We start from the raw sequence: 14,759 nt of genomic DNA, 5'->3' as shown, positions 1-14,759 counted from the left end.
ATTACTCATTTAAACAAATGCTGTTAGACAATTAGAAAGAATAATGAATTCACTCAGACAAGATAATAAAAAAGTAAACAGACTGGTGAAGTAACTCAACAACTTCTGAAATGCACCAAACTAAAACAAGTCCCCCACATTTGTTTCTTATATCCATTTCCTTGTTCCCTTTGCCAACACAGGGGTTGTGCTGAGCACATATGTAAGACAGCATGTGCCTTTTGCCACTCTAATAACCTAAAAATAGCACTGATAGGTTTCAAAGGGAGTCCATATCCAGCAGAAAGGAAGATTGCTCCACATCATCGCTATGAGAAGCTGTAAACTGCAGAACAACAAAGGACGAAGCATGGCAAAGTGCATTATTGTTTGCTGTATGTATAACATAGTCAGTGTACACCTTAGTGTTTAACAAATCAATACATACTTTCACAAAATATTTCAGTCAAATTCATGCAAGTTACCTTCTACCTTGCATACAGGATCTTTAGAAACAGGTGCAGACATTAGGCTCCAAAGTCCGTATTTAGGCACCTAAATAAGGGCTCTGATTTTCAATAATGCTGAAAATAACACACAACAGCTCCCTCTGAAATCAATGGGAAGTGTTGGATCCTGTTTGTGTCTCCAAGCCATCCATACCTGCTTCCATATGTTTGAGTTTTTGCTCCTCGTCGGGAGGCTTGGGTGGTGGCCACACGGATGGAATTCTCCTTGGAAGCCTCCCTTCGATGTAATCCAATGAATGTGTGGGTTGGCTAACTGCAGCCCAAGTATAAAGCTGGTCTTGCTGTGGTTATTCAAAAGAAAGTTGAGAAGTTCATTGTATGAAAAAGACAGTTGAAACAAGTTCAGAAACATCAAAGCTTTCATTTCCAACATAAATAGTTCATTATCCAGTCCTACATCAATATAGGCAACTTGTTTTTTTACACTCTTCACCTCATGATGAAGTCTTGGCCTCCATTTTTTTAAAAAGGTGAATTTAGTAGCTGTGCAAGGAGCTGTACTGGCAGCCATGGAAAATGTCATCTTCTGTTTATCCACAGAAGAAGTAACATCACGGGCAGCAGCAGCCAGAGCTGGGGTTAGCATTTTTCAGTGCACATAAGAAAAAAAAATTTTGCTGCTACCCATTCCCAGGGACATAATCAACTCATGATCACCCCTCTATAGGCAGGGTCAGCCTTGGCATTTTGGAGAGGAAGAAGAATCTTTGCCATACGACCTATATTTAAATTAATCATTTTGCAGAAGAGCACCCCAAGGATAGTAAGGGGTGTATTTGTTGGCAAAAGGACAGGACGGGCAGTTTCCCACAAGATTTCCAGTCCCCACAGGACTTCTTGGTAGGCTTGAGGTCTCATGAGATTTGACCCGTGATTTGAAGCCATAATACCTCATGGGATTTGGCCCAAGATTTGGAACCATGATAAGAGCCATGTGCTCAGAGCCACTTCTGGTTTTCTGGTTTCCAGAAGTCAACTCACCCTCATCTCAGTCACTGTCAGCTGGGCTAGTTGCCGTTTTGGGGCTGGGAAGGCATTTTTCCCCATGCCACCAGCTTGCTCAAACCTGGATGTGTTTTTCTGCATTCCCTCACAGCACAACCTAGAGGTTGGAGATTGGGCAACTGGAGGACTAGAATTCTCCCCCTCCCAGAGGTCACAATTTAGACCTACATAAGAGTCCTTTAGTTGTCACAACTTTTGGCAAGTGCCCGCTGCAGAAACTCACTGATTTACGCTCCAGATCCAAAAAGATAACATAATGGGTATCCCAAGGGCATCCTCTTATGAGACTGGGGCATAGTGGCTAAACCCCTGGAAAGAAGCATGAACTGGGGGCCGGGGCACTTCATGGCAGTGCTGGCTGGGGGCTGAGGTCCCCTCTCACCTCAACTCCTGAAATGGGGATGGATGCTACCAGGCAAGTGGAGGCACCCAGAGAACCTCCCACCCCAGTGTGATGATTTGCTCCCCCGGAAGTAGTATAAGAATTGGCAAAGGATCAATTTGGTGTGCACGACTGCGCTTGGCTGTCCTCTGACAGGAACCCTATATATAATTTGACTAAGAAAGTTGCAGCCTGGTTAAAATCCATACCACATGTCCTAGCCTTCTTCCATGCACGAGCATGCCAAAACACGTTTTTGTTGAGGGGAGGAGAATGGGAGAAACTGTAATTCTCCCTGGCTTACTTCAGCAAAAATGGAGACCCTGCTATGTGTCCCTTTCAACCCCAGTGACCTGTTTCCTCATTGACATTTCCAAGGCTGTCTTTACAGGAAAAGGGATTAAAAAATTACTTTTGTTTTTAGAATGAAAACAGATATTCTCCTTTCTAGGGAGACTCATAGGTAGCACATACCTATCTCTCAGAGAGGATAAACTCATGAGTGGCTATCAACTGCTCAGACTGTGCAGTGAGGCAGGGGAGGAAGTCAGTATCTAAATGGATCATCACTGAATATTAATGGTATATCTGACAATGTCACTGTTCTGGCCAAGGAACTGATCTGGAAAAGTCCAATATACTGAAGCATAAAACTGAAAACCCTCACCTTAATTTACGGGATAAAGACCTCTAGTCATCAGTGTTTACCAGCGGTTCTCAATCAGGGGTATGCATACCCCTGGGGGTAGTCAGAGGTCTTCCAGGGGGTACATCAACTCATTTAGATATTTACCTAGTTTTACAACTGGTTACGGAAAAAGCGCTAGCGAAGTCAGTACAAACTAAAATTTCAGAGAGAATGACTTGTTTATACAGCCCTATATACTGTACACTGAAATGTAAGCACAATATTGATATTCCATTTTTTATTTTATAATTATATGTTAAAATTAGAAAGTAAGCAATTTTTCAGTAATAGTGTGCTGTGATAATTCTGTATTTTTATGTCTGTTTTTGTAAGCAAGTAATTTTTAAGTGAGGTGAAACCTGGGAGTATCCAAGACAAATCAGATTCCTGAAAGGGGTACAGTAGTCTGGAAAGGTTGAGAGCCACTGCTGTACACCATTTGTGAATGTTTTCTTACCAGTCTTCACTTATTACACTAAGTAATAAGGATACAACTCATGTTTTTGTTGTGTGCTGCACTACTAAATTTTTAATGGTTTGTTCTACCAAGTTGCTCTGATAAATCTAGCTATATGTCCAGGGTGATAAACACGCAGCATAACATTTAGGGATTTCTCTACAGTTCATCACGACCACCAATTAATTTAAAAAAATGAATGCAGAAAAAATGATCAAACTCCTACATATTGTTTACGGGATCATTCGGTATGCATGTGCCTAAAAAAACCCCAACAAGCGGACAAAAGCACAAAGATGGGATCTTATTACACTGTGACGGCATCAGAAAACAAGTGGATCAGCATAAAGAGTAAGGGTGCTCCAGACTAGTCAGGGTGAAGTAAAGAAAGATAAATGTATTAGTCCTCCCCCAAAAGGGAAAGAAAACAAACACACACATCAAACCTCTAAATAAACGTATAAGCATCTTAGCCCAAAGTCATAACAGACACACAGCCATCTGTGAGCTCTAGACTTCCTCTATTTCCTGATCCTGTTTCCTGTGTCTCAGGGTCTCTATTGCTAAGTTATTGCACCTGTGGATCCAGCAGGGCTTGGCTAATCTGGCTCTTTCAATCATTAGTACCCCAGCAACCACCAATATTATCTTTTGCACAGGAGTGTACATTTGTTTTTTTTTTGTTTGTTTGTTTGTTTATTGTCCTTCTCCTAGTTTTCTAGGTGGGAATAAATGCTGCAGTGACCAACAAGAAAAAGAAAAAGAAAAAAGAAAAAGAAGAATTTACCACCATACACCTTTCATTCATAAGGCATTATCTCTCACCACACAAAACAAGGAAACCCAGAAGGGGAAACAGAACCAAATCCCAAAGGAGGGGTGGGGGGAATAATCCACCAAAGAAACAAGCCATCCTGTTACAGAGAAGAACTAAACAACTGGCCCAGTTAGCCAGGCCAAACACTGCTACTCTAGGTAGCACAAGAATTATAGTTTAAGCAAAGTTAAGGCAGAGGCTTAGTCCTTCTGAAAAGTTTTTCCCAGCTGTACAAACCAACAGTAGGCTTGCATTGGCTCCTACTGGGGAAGTTAGGTGGACAAAGCTTAAGATTGCAGCCCAGGAGTACAGTAGAGGGTGGGCAAATAGACTGCACTTAATAGGGTAAATTTCATACTACAAAAGTACTTCTTATGATTACCATTATTACAAATAGCATCCTTGCAAGGATACACTAACCTGTGAACTTTGATAGAGTTTCTTCTCTCTCTCTGGGTACTTACATTCAAAGATAATTCCTGCTCTACCTTGTCTAGTCTGCACTAGATGTCTTTTAAAAGTACAACTGATAAGCGCTCTTACCATGACGAAACTTTGAATTTACGCAGACTCTCCACTTCTTGCTGCTCAAAAGCAGCTACATGCACAGACCTTCCATGGGGGAAAAGGGGAACGACCATAACCCACTTTTTAAAGCATGTTAGCCTTCATTTACTCCCCAACCTCATTTCTGTGGGACACATTGTAAGGTAACCACTGTCACAGCCTGGTTTGCTCCATTTAATGGCAAGAATAGGATCCCTGCTCCGACATATCCTTCCACATCACTTTTGACTGCTTCTTTAGAACTGCAGAACGCTCATACAGGGGTGAGGCAAACTCTCTCTGCAGAATCTGAAGCTATCTTTTCAGCGTCCAATCAATAGACTTGAGTGTCTATTACTATTTATAGATGCTGTTGTTCAGAATTTATCCAAGTACTTTCAGATTTGTAAATCTCTCTCCAGTCATACAACGCTGTTATTTCTGCCTTTTTTTCAGCAGTCCTTCACCTCCATTTGAACTGATTATGTTACAACTGTAAAATCTTCATGTTTTCCCTCAACTGCCTGAACACAAATATGACCTCCAAGCAGACCACTGAATATACTGGTGACTTTTGTACATTTCTTTTTCTGACGCAGATAGGGATTCATCTTACGAATTAATAAGTAGCTATTGAAGGTATTATATCAGGGAAACACATTAATCTGCACAGCAACCAGTCACTTATTGCCGTAGATTGCATTTTCTGTAGACGATCAAATACACAGATACACAAAGGGTCCAGGACCGGGATCCACTGTCTGAATGGTTAAAAGACATACATGCTGTGGATGTGTAACTGAAATCAATGTACACAGGTCTGTATGAACTGGTCACAAAAAGCCTAAGTCAGCAATAGGAGCCTACCAAAACAAAAAACAAAAAACAAAAACAAAAAAAGACAAATCTGAACAGATGTGACAACTGGCTGCATTTGGATATCACTGAGGAAAAACAAAACATCAAGGGCTGCATTTTGTGTCATGAGATGAGAAGGGAGGGAGGGAGTTGCCACTGTTCATCAAACCCCACCACAACCTCCAAGAGGGAGGCACAATGACAGTAATTCTGACCACATCTACACCACTGTGAATCAGGACGAACTCCACTGAAGGCAAGGGACTTCTGTCAGTTTTCAGACTGGAAGCAGGCCCAATTCCTCCAGAGATTCCAAGGCCAGAAGGGACCACTGTGATCATCTAGTCTGACCTCCTGTTTAACCTGTTTAGCCATAGATATGATCAATCATGGCTAGGGCACAGAACTTTCCCAAAATCCACATAGGGAGCCCAGGGATACCTCTGAATCCCCAAGGATCATTGCACAACAACTAAGATTGTGTGCAAAGTTCCTGGAACAGAGAAGGAGCAAAGGGGCTGAAGGTGGGTGCAAATGCTCTTTGTGAAATGAATCTTAGGGACTCCTTGCACATAGACTGTTACGGGGCAGGTAAGGTTTTAGTTCCAGAAATAAGAGCCAGAGTACATTAGAATGCTCTAATCAGCTGAAGAGAGCCATCTTTATTTTAACAGGTGCTTAACATGAAGAAATCAATATCGCCAAGTAAATCGGAAAATAAACCTCTCCTTAAAAACAAGTTACCAACAAAACTATGAATTCCTTTTATCCCCATGCTAAAACTAGAGCAGCAATTAAACATGGCTATCTGATCTGTGCCAAGCTTCAGACCTAGTAGTGGACCCAGATATTTTAGGAACAGCATATCAGTAATGATACTATACTTATGGCTGAGATGGCATTTCAGTTTTCCAGGTTGGACTCAGGAAGAGAAGGGATTCCCTTTTCTTTAGAAAGTTGAAAAAAGTTAGTCAGCTTTTGGAAAGCCTGAGCATGGGGAGAAAAAAAAATCACGAAGAAAACTGTACAGATGTTTTTGCACTGTGGTAACTCAGAAATGTCTTCACCCTGTGCCACAAATCTGGTCAGGCTCCCCTGCTGGCCAACCACCAGATTGCTGTAAAGGGAATCCCAGCCTCTGAGTTCCAGGATATTTTAAAAAGAAAAAGGAGTACTTGTGGCACCTTAGAGATTAACACGGCTGCTACTCTGAAACCAGGATATTTTAAGCTTCCTTGGGTCTCAGCAAGCATTAGCACTGTTTCCTCCCTTGCTCGCTCTGGCACATTTTCTGGACACCAACTCTCAGTCTGTTATCCCTTCACAGAAATGGAGTCCCTCAGCGCACCTGGCCCAGGCCAGCAGCAGTGATTCCCAAGATACTCCAGTAGCTTCAACAGACCTTCTCCCAAAACTCCACCCAAAGGTGTGAGCCTTCTGGTTTCCCTCTAACATAGCAGGCATTGCATACAACACTAACATATTAATGTCCTCTACATGAATCACACAAGAATTACAGAGATACATACAAAAATAATAAACCCTACATACTTTCCCCCCTCACTTTAGCTCACACTTCTCTTGGGGGACCATCTGTGTTCAAGAAGCCACCACCCACCCCTCATTCATATGGATCATGCAGCAGCGTCTCTCATCTTCAGCTGGTGAAAAATAGTGAAAAAGAGAACAAATAGAACAGCTCCTGTCTTTTTTAACCTTCCAGTGTGCTCTGTCATGTGACTCTCTGATTCTCCTCAACAGATGACTACAGAGTCCTACCAGGAAACTTCATTGCCGGCAACCGCTCCCCTAACAAACCATTTAATGCAACAACCCCCTGTTCTTATCTCTTTGCCACTCACCTTTGAAATTCCACAAGGAGGAAAACAGACACTAGAGAAGGCAAAGTGTTGCACAGTCCAAATGGAGTTTGCAGTTTGGTGAAGACAGAAAGCTCATAACCTCACTCACAGTTCATGAACTGCACAGACAGATTCCCCAAATCATCACACCCACCTAGGGGATTAGGTGACCTGCCTTAAAACCACCGCTTTCGAAAACCTTAAGGAAGGCCCTACATCCAACTCCAGCCACCAGCTGGATAGAAGATATTGCACCACACTATGAGTATCACCAATCTATGCTGGGCTCCTGGGAAAGTGCTCGACTGAGAGGCACTGCACTGAATGCCAGCCATAGGTATGATCAATCACTGTAAAGGAGTGGAGAAGAGGACTGGCCTGCACCCCAGCCACCGCCTTGGAAATTCTGCCTGTCTAGCACTTGCAAACTAAGATATCTTCAGAAAAGCAAAGTTATCGGAAACCATTTTCTTTTCTTGTACTGTAGCCCTTTTGCCAATAATGGAGCTTTCAAACAAAAAAAACAAACAAACAAACAGCCTAGTCCTTTCCTATATGATAAATAGGAAAGGAGTATTTGTGGCACCTTGGAGACTAACCAATTTATCTGAGCATAAGCTTTCCTGAGCTACAGCTCACTTCATCGGATGCATTCCGATGATATGATAAATGTGACCACATACAGTACTCAGTAACTGATAAAAATGTGAGTACTCACATACAGTACTCAGTAACTGATAAAAATCTTGCTGATCTTTTCAATTACTCCTTTTACAGAAATTGCTGCTGTTCCAATTATCAAGGTTATAAGGATAAACAAAACAAAACAAAAAATTAAAATTGGGCTGCAAGGCCAGTGGAGGTAGGTCAGGTTTGTGAATACAAAAAAAGGGGTGGAGCACAGTGGGAATACTGCCGCCCTTTGATCAGCTAGCTAGTCCCAATTTACGACTATTAGGGTTAAGGTATAGTGCTGCTTTTCACAGGAAAGACTTAGGAGATCAATAACCAGCCAGCTGAGAAGGAAGAGGAGCTACTAAAGCTTTAATTGATCTCAACTGAAGTTCTGTGGTTAAAATATTGTAAACACTGATTGAGGACAAACTGGTTTTGTATGTTACAGGGCAAAATCCTAGCCCAAACCTTTAAGGTTCAGATATTGTTTTAAAAATATCTTTATTATTCACTAGTGACAAATATTATTATAGCAGGAGTCACCAGATGGCGATGTTACACATTCTTACATTTTCTATGTCTTAGCAGGTGAGCAGTATACAGTCCTTGAAGAAATGTTGTTAGCTGTGTTATACAGTTACTTTTGGGAGAGCTGTTGCAAGCTCTGTACAAAAGAAAGGCAGTTCTTGGGGCAGAGTTGCTTCCTGAGAACTGAGCATTGGTGTTTTGACTAAGACTCTTCAGAAAATGACTGGTATATACAGCATAAATAAAACAAGTTACATGGAGAAAACACCCAGAGACTCTGTCAGTGATTTCTTCTCCAACAGGAGTGTCATAAATATAAAGCGAAGGGTAATCACCTTTAAAATCCTTCCTGGCCAGAGGAAAAATCCTTTCACCTGTAAAGGGTTAAGAAGCTAAAGGTAACCTCGCTGGCACCTGACCAAAATGACCAATGAGGAGACAAGATAATTTCAAAAGCTGGGAGGAGGGAGAAAAACAAAGGGTCTGTGTCTGTCTGTATGATGCTTTTGCCGGGGATAGAACAGGAATGGAGTCTTAGAACTTAGTAGGTAATCTAGCTAGATATGTGTTAGATTATGATTTCTTTAAATGGCTGAGAAAATAGCTGTGCTGAATAGAATGAATATTCCTGTCTGTGTGTCCTTTTTGTAACTTAAAGGTTTTGCCTAGAGGGATTCTCTGTGTTTTGAATCTAATTACTCTGTAAGGTATTTTCCATCCTGATTTTACAGAGGTGATTCTTTTTTTACTTCTATTAAAAGTCTTCTTGTAAGAAAACTGAATGCTTTTTTATTGTTCTAAGATCCAAGGGTTTGGGTCTGTGGTCACCTATGCAAATTGGTGAGGATTTTTACCAAACCTTCCCCAGGAAGTGGGGTGCAAAGGTTGGGAGGATTTTGGGGGGGAAAGACGTTTCCAAACAAAGTTTTCTCAGGAACCCAGATAAAGTTTGATGGTGGCAGTGGAAGTCTAAGGGCAATGGGTAAAATAGTTTGTACCTTGGGGAAGTTTGAACCTAAGCTGGTAAAAGTAAGCTTAGGAGGTTTTCATGCTGGTCCCCACATCTGTACCCTAGAGTTCAGAGTGGGGAAGGAACCTTGACAGGAGACTGACCTGTAAATCCCCAACATCTGCTACCTCTCAGCAGACAAACAGATTTTTTTAAAAATAAAACTCCAGTCCAGCTGTGGCTATGCAGATAACAGAAGAAATGTTATTCTTATGCAGTTTTCTATTATTGTGGTTAACCAAATATACTGCTCTGTGAGCCTGGATGCCTATGTTTTCAGGAAGCTCTCTCTCAAGTCAGCCTTCTAGACATCAAACACAGAAAAGGGGCATTTTCTGTCCCAACATCTCAAACACATCTGTCTACATATAGAGACTCAGTTTAGAAAGTTAGCAGTCTACCACCTGGGGTAGGAAAAGTGAATCCTAGAAAAAGTAACTATATGTCTTCCCATTTTAAAATATGCTGAAGTCCTACCAAGGAAGCCACAGTTAGAAAACAGTCTCAGCAGAACTTGAAGAAAGCACTGACAGATGTGAACCAAGCTAATACTTCAAAAATGCCACAGAATTAAAACAGAGCTGACAGCTCACCATGCAGAGGCAAGATCTTGAAATAAGATCACAGCTTATCACCAAGAAGATTTTAAATGATGTTATTGCAAACCAAAATAGTTGCAGAGCCATAAACTACCTAAAACGAAAAAAGTTTGTTTAATCGTTTGCAGTTACCCTGCAGAGACCCTCCAGCCTCAGTCTCAGTCTCAAAACACGTATACAAAGAGTGTTAAAAAGCAAAAATTAAACAATGGCCTGAGCAATTAGAAAGTAGAAAGAATTCAAATCTTTCCATGTCCAAAGAAACAGATGACTGCTTGGAGTGGCTTCCAAGAAAGGAGAAAAACAACTCTTGGGGGGATGGAAGGGGAGGAAGGGGGACAAGGGGAAGAGTCCCTAACTCAATACCATATTGTATGAATTAGCCAAGCAGGCATCATTAAGGACTGGATATTTACAACTTACAATAGTTAAATTCACCACATTGCGTTTACACTATTTCCCATTCTAAATACAGGGAATACTTCAAATAGCATGATAAAGTTAAATACAGTGGTCTGGTGTGGATAGCAAATTGGCAGATCTTTTTATAAGCATCTGAAACACCTTAGTTTTAAAGTACAACAAATTTAGTAAATACACTGTTGGAACCTGCTGATGGCCCCACAGAGACTGCTATTTTTATGGCTCTCGAAACAAGTAGCTGATACAGAGGAACTCACCGGAGTTGAGATTTTACTAACCATTAGGACATGCGGCCATAGCTAACAGGTTACTGCTAAACAGGTTTCAACCTGCCAAAGATGAACTGCTCAGCCAGCTGAACCCTACTACTATAATAGGATAATGTAAAGGGGTAATGTGCTAAAAAGCTTAGAAACACTTCTGAATAATCTTATTACTATAGTACAAGAAAATATACCTTAGTAATTAAGGGCTGGCATATAGATCTCTTTCAAGTGTTCAATATACTTATCCTAAATGCCAATAAAAAAGAACATAAAAGTATCAGCATATCTAAATAATTAGAACACTTTGGACCAAAGAGTTCTTTTAAATGTTTCCTTTTTAAAGTTTCACAATAATTGGTTACTGAGTGAATATTGTTTGTATGGATTTCTCCAACCAGTCTTTGCTATACATTGTATGTTAATTTGTATATTGTTGTACTGCTTTCAAATACAATTTTTAAGAAGATATAAAACCAGGCTGAGAACTAAAGACAACAAAATTATGTCATGGCCAACAAGAATGTATGGCCTCTAAGAGCCAATTAACTTCATCTCTAAGAGAGAACCAGTAGTTTTGGAAATTTCAACTTATTGCATCATTTTGCAGCTTCTGTTTTAATACATTAACTTACCTTTTTATTATTTTTGGCAGATCTGGTAGCGAGACTTGTAGTTAAAGTTATCTGATGCCATCTGTTTTCAGTTGCTCATAACTTTTTCCAACTTAAAACCTTTGGGCTTGCAATTTTCCATGCCAGATGTTTGCTTCAGTGTGGGGGGCGTGGGGAGAGGAAGTATCAACTAAAATAATCTGGCTTTTTCCAAGAACCAGATTAGGTAAAAATGTTGGTTTTCCCCATGTTACATTCTTACACCAATTTCACTAGAAGCTCAAGACCCTCTATCCTTTGTAGCTGAAATTTGAAATTTGACAAGAGTGTCATCCCTGTGGCCACGGTATAAGCCTCTGAAAATTGCAGATCATATACCCAACAGAAGCTTGTTTGAAGCTGGCAGCTAAATTCTCTGAACATTCTGTCTGCACTGAGCATGGTTCACCCCACACAACTGTGTGCAGACCCAAGTTAGTACGTACCATCCGCACGGATCAACTGAGCAGACACCACGACAGGGCTAAAAGAGCAGAGCAGAACTTTTCCTGCCTGCCCTGATATCCAAGGGCCACTGTGACATCAGGCACAGAAATGATCAGAGACTCCTGTTCTCTCAATGGCACCTGAGGAACATGGAGAAGAAGGACGAGGATAAAACAGCTTGCCTAATGCAGAGGGGGGAGGTTACAGATGTTAAGATGGGAAATGAGAACTGAATGAAAGTTTGGGGTGTTTGGACAGAAAGAAAATGATAGACCTTTGAAATGCTACTGAGGAAGCAGGGGAAAGATTTTGATACAAACTAGCAAAACACAGAGGAATTGAAGGTGACCAACTAGGTTAAAGGTATAAGTGAGACGAGAGATGACAGCGTTATCAGAAGCGATGGAAAATGTGGGGCCCGGAGGGAAGTAGCAGGAGTTCAGCTTTAGCTATGCTATGCTTCAATTGACTGGAAAACATAGAGGAAGGGATATCAGATGAAGAGGATGAGATTTATATCTTTCAGATTATACACATTTATGTTTAAAAAAAATGTTCATCCCATGTTCTGGGCATTACTGACAATCCTTAGACAATAGTGTAAACAGACTCCTTCAATTGCTCTCATTATATACCACAAACTGGCAACTACAAACATATAAACAAAATTCAAAAACAGAAGTGAACTGAGATCAAAGGGGAGAAAGGTCTGATTCAACTGTATAAAGATAGAACTGAAACCACGTGAATGCATGTGATCTCCCACAGAGAACAAAGAAGCCCTATAGGAGAGAGAACGATGACGACCCAGGAAAAGACATGCTGAAAGCACAGAGTGGCAGGGAAAAAAATGAGTATAGGAGAGTCACAAAAGACAACAATATCATAAAATGTATGTGATTGCCAGTGTCAAAAGTAACAGAGAGCTCAGGGAGGAGTACAGAACTGCTTTTTGAGCAGGAAAGAGTCACTTGATTTCAGTATAGTGGAAAGGCAGAAGCCAAACTAGACGAGATCCAGGATGGATTGTATGAGAGGAACTTGAGGCAACAGGTTTAAGTGGCACGTTTGATTAATTTAGAAGTGAACAGAAGGGAGTATATGGGGATTAGCTTGGTTTTCTAGCTTTGGAAGTAAAGGTAGAGCAGGTGCTACAGTTCTATAGTGTTTTACTCTTTTTTTAAGCAGTAAAGAAGAGATTCTCGAAAATGCTTAACATCAATCTAATTCTGTTCCCCTTGAAATCAATGGATTAGGCAATGATGAGGGCTTTTAAAAATCCACTCTAAGGAGGGAAGGAAGTTTGGGAGCCCTGTTTAAACCACATTGATCTTGAGCTGACAGCTAGACATCAACAAGGAGATGTCAGAGAGATAGTTTGGATAGAATGAGACAGGACTGGAGTAGAGGTAATCTGGGAATCATCCTAGAGGTGGTAGTTGAATTTGTGTTTGTGGATGAGATTTAGAGGAAGAGAAGAAGGACTAAGGACTTTCTGAGTTTGACTTGGTCTTGGTATTTTATGGAACATATATATGAAACTAAAGCACCTGGAAATGTCTGGATTCTGAAGAACTCTTCCTTCCTGAGAGAAAACAACGTATACTACATCTTCTAGACAGTAACCTGTTTATTAGATTTTCCTGCATGACCAAATAGTAGTTAGCCTCTTCTTCCACAGAAGCTCTAACAAAAAAAGTGATCACTGAAGCTGCAACAGGAAAACAATTTTGCCATTATCACACTACAGGAAGAAATGATCTATTCTGCTCAGGTTCTTATACTGAGTCAATCACATGGTATCTGACTCATGACTAGTTTCAAAATAATACTGTCAATCTTGGTAGGCCAATAAAATCTTAAATGGATGAGTCTGAAGCAAATGCTCATAAAACTCCATAGCTGGCCACAGATCCCACTTCTTCAGCTATTCTGTCCTCTAACCAGCATGATTGGTGAAGGACTTCCAGAATAATCATCTTACTTACAATAAGCAATGGTGTTTTTCTTATTTCTTGGCCCAATTTGAACAAAATAAAACAAGCAATGATCAGTTATAATATTTTTACGTGGGGTACTTTGCTGCATTTTCCTTAAATGCACATAGAAAAGAACGTTATCAGGAAATCTGAGGAAGTTCACCACACAAATTTTAAAGTAAGAGGGCCTGAAGCGGTGAGCTGTCAAAAATGTATATGGTACAATTTCTTGCTGCTCCTTGTCACTCAAGGTGAATTGCAGCAACCACCAGCGCACCAAAGCTATAAATCATGTGTCACACAGAGTTAAAAGATACCAAAACATTTAAACAAAAAAAAATGTTAAAGGGACATAGTCAACTCAACAATTAATCAAAGAAACAATCAATTAAAAGAAAAAATGAATTAGAAAAGTAGTTTCAGCTACAACATTTGTCCCTGGTGCTCCCTACCAGACCTTCTAGTTTTACAGTTCCATTTTTCTATTAAAAAAAAAAAGTTTCTCTCTCACATATTGCTATATCCAAAACCCACAAACAAAAGGGGAAAACTGATTATCTGACTATATGGCAGAAATAATAAAACTGATCATAGATTCATAGATATTTAGGTCAGAAGGGACCATTATGATCATCTAGTCTGACCTCCTGCACAACGCAGGCCACAGAATTTCACCCACCACTCCTGCAAAAAACCTCTCACCTATATATATATAAACCTCATATATAAAATGCTGCCCAAATGCTGAAACTGAACCTGTGACAGATACTACAACCACATGCAATATCTTTGGGGAGCGGAGCACATCACTATGGGCCATGGATTGTTGCAACTCCAGGGGAGGGAATTACCACAGCTCCTCCAGGAACAAACACTGTTGGGGGTAACTAAGGCGAATCACTCAGGTTGTAAACACCTCCAGAGAGGTACCACCCCCCCGGGAAGTCTACATATACTGGTTCAGACTCGGTTTTCCAGAAACCACCAGACAAAGAAAGGGCTTTTGCCATAAAAAGGCTGAGTTTAAACTGACACACAGTCGTCTTGTAAATGCAATAA

At 40.6% G+C, this 14,759-nt stretch overlaps 1 protein-coding gene across 1 annotated transcript in view; it reads right to left on the bottom strand.

Moving 5' to 3' along the window:
• FMN2 (formin 2) overlaps nucleotides 1–14,759 on the bottom strand; it is a 242,960-nt gene that overhangs the window by 188,606 nt on the left and 39,595 nt on the right. The window contains 1 exon segment of the mRNA XM_073338221.1: nucleotides 643–790. Coding sequence (XP_073194322.1) covers nucleotides 643–790 — 148 coding nt within the window.

Source organism: Lepidochelys kempii, chromosome 3 (assembly GCF_965140265.1).
Source record: "Lepidochelys kempii isolate rLepKem1 chromosome 3, rLepKem1.hap2, whole genome shotgun sequence".
NCBI classification, from domain to species: domain Eukaryota; kingdom Metazoa; phylum Chordata; order Testudines; family Cheloniidae; genus Lepidochelys; species Lepidochelys kempii.
The sequence above is the reverse complement of the archived record's forward strand: the minus strand, read 5'-3'. Positions and strand labels throughout refer to the sequence as shown.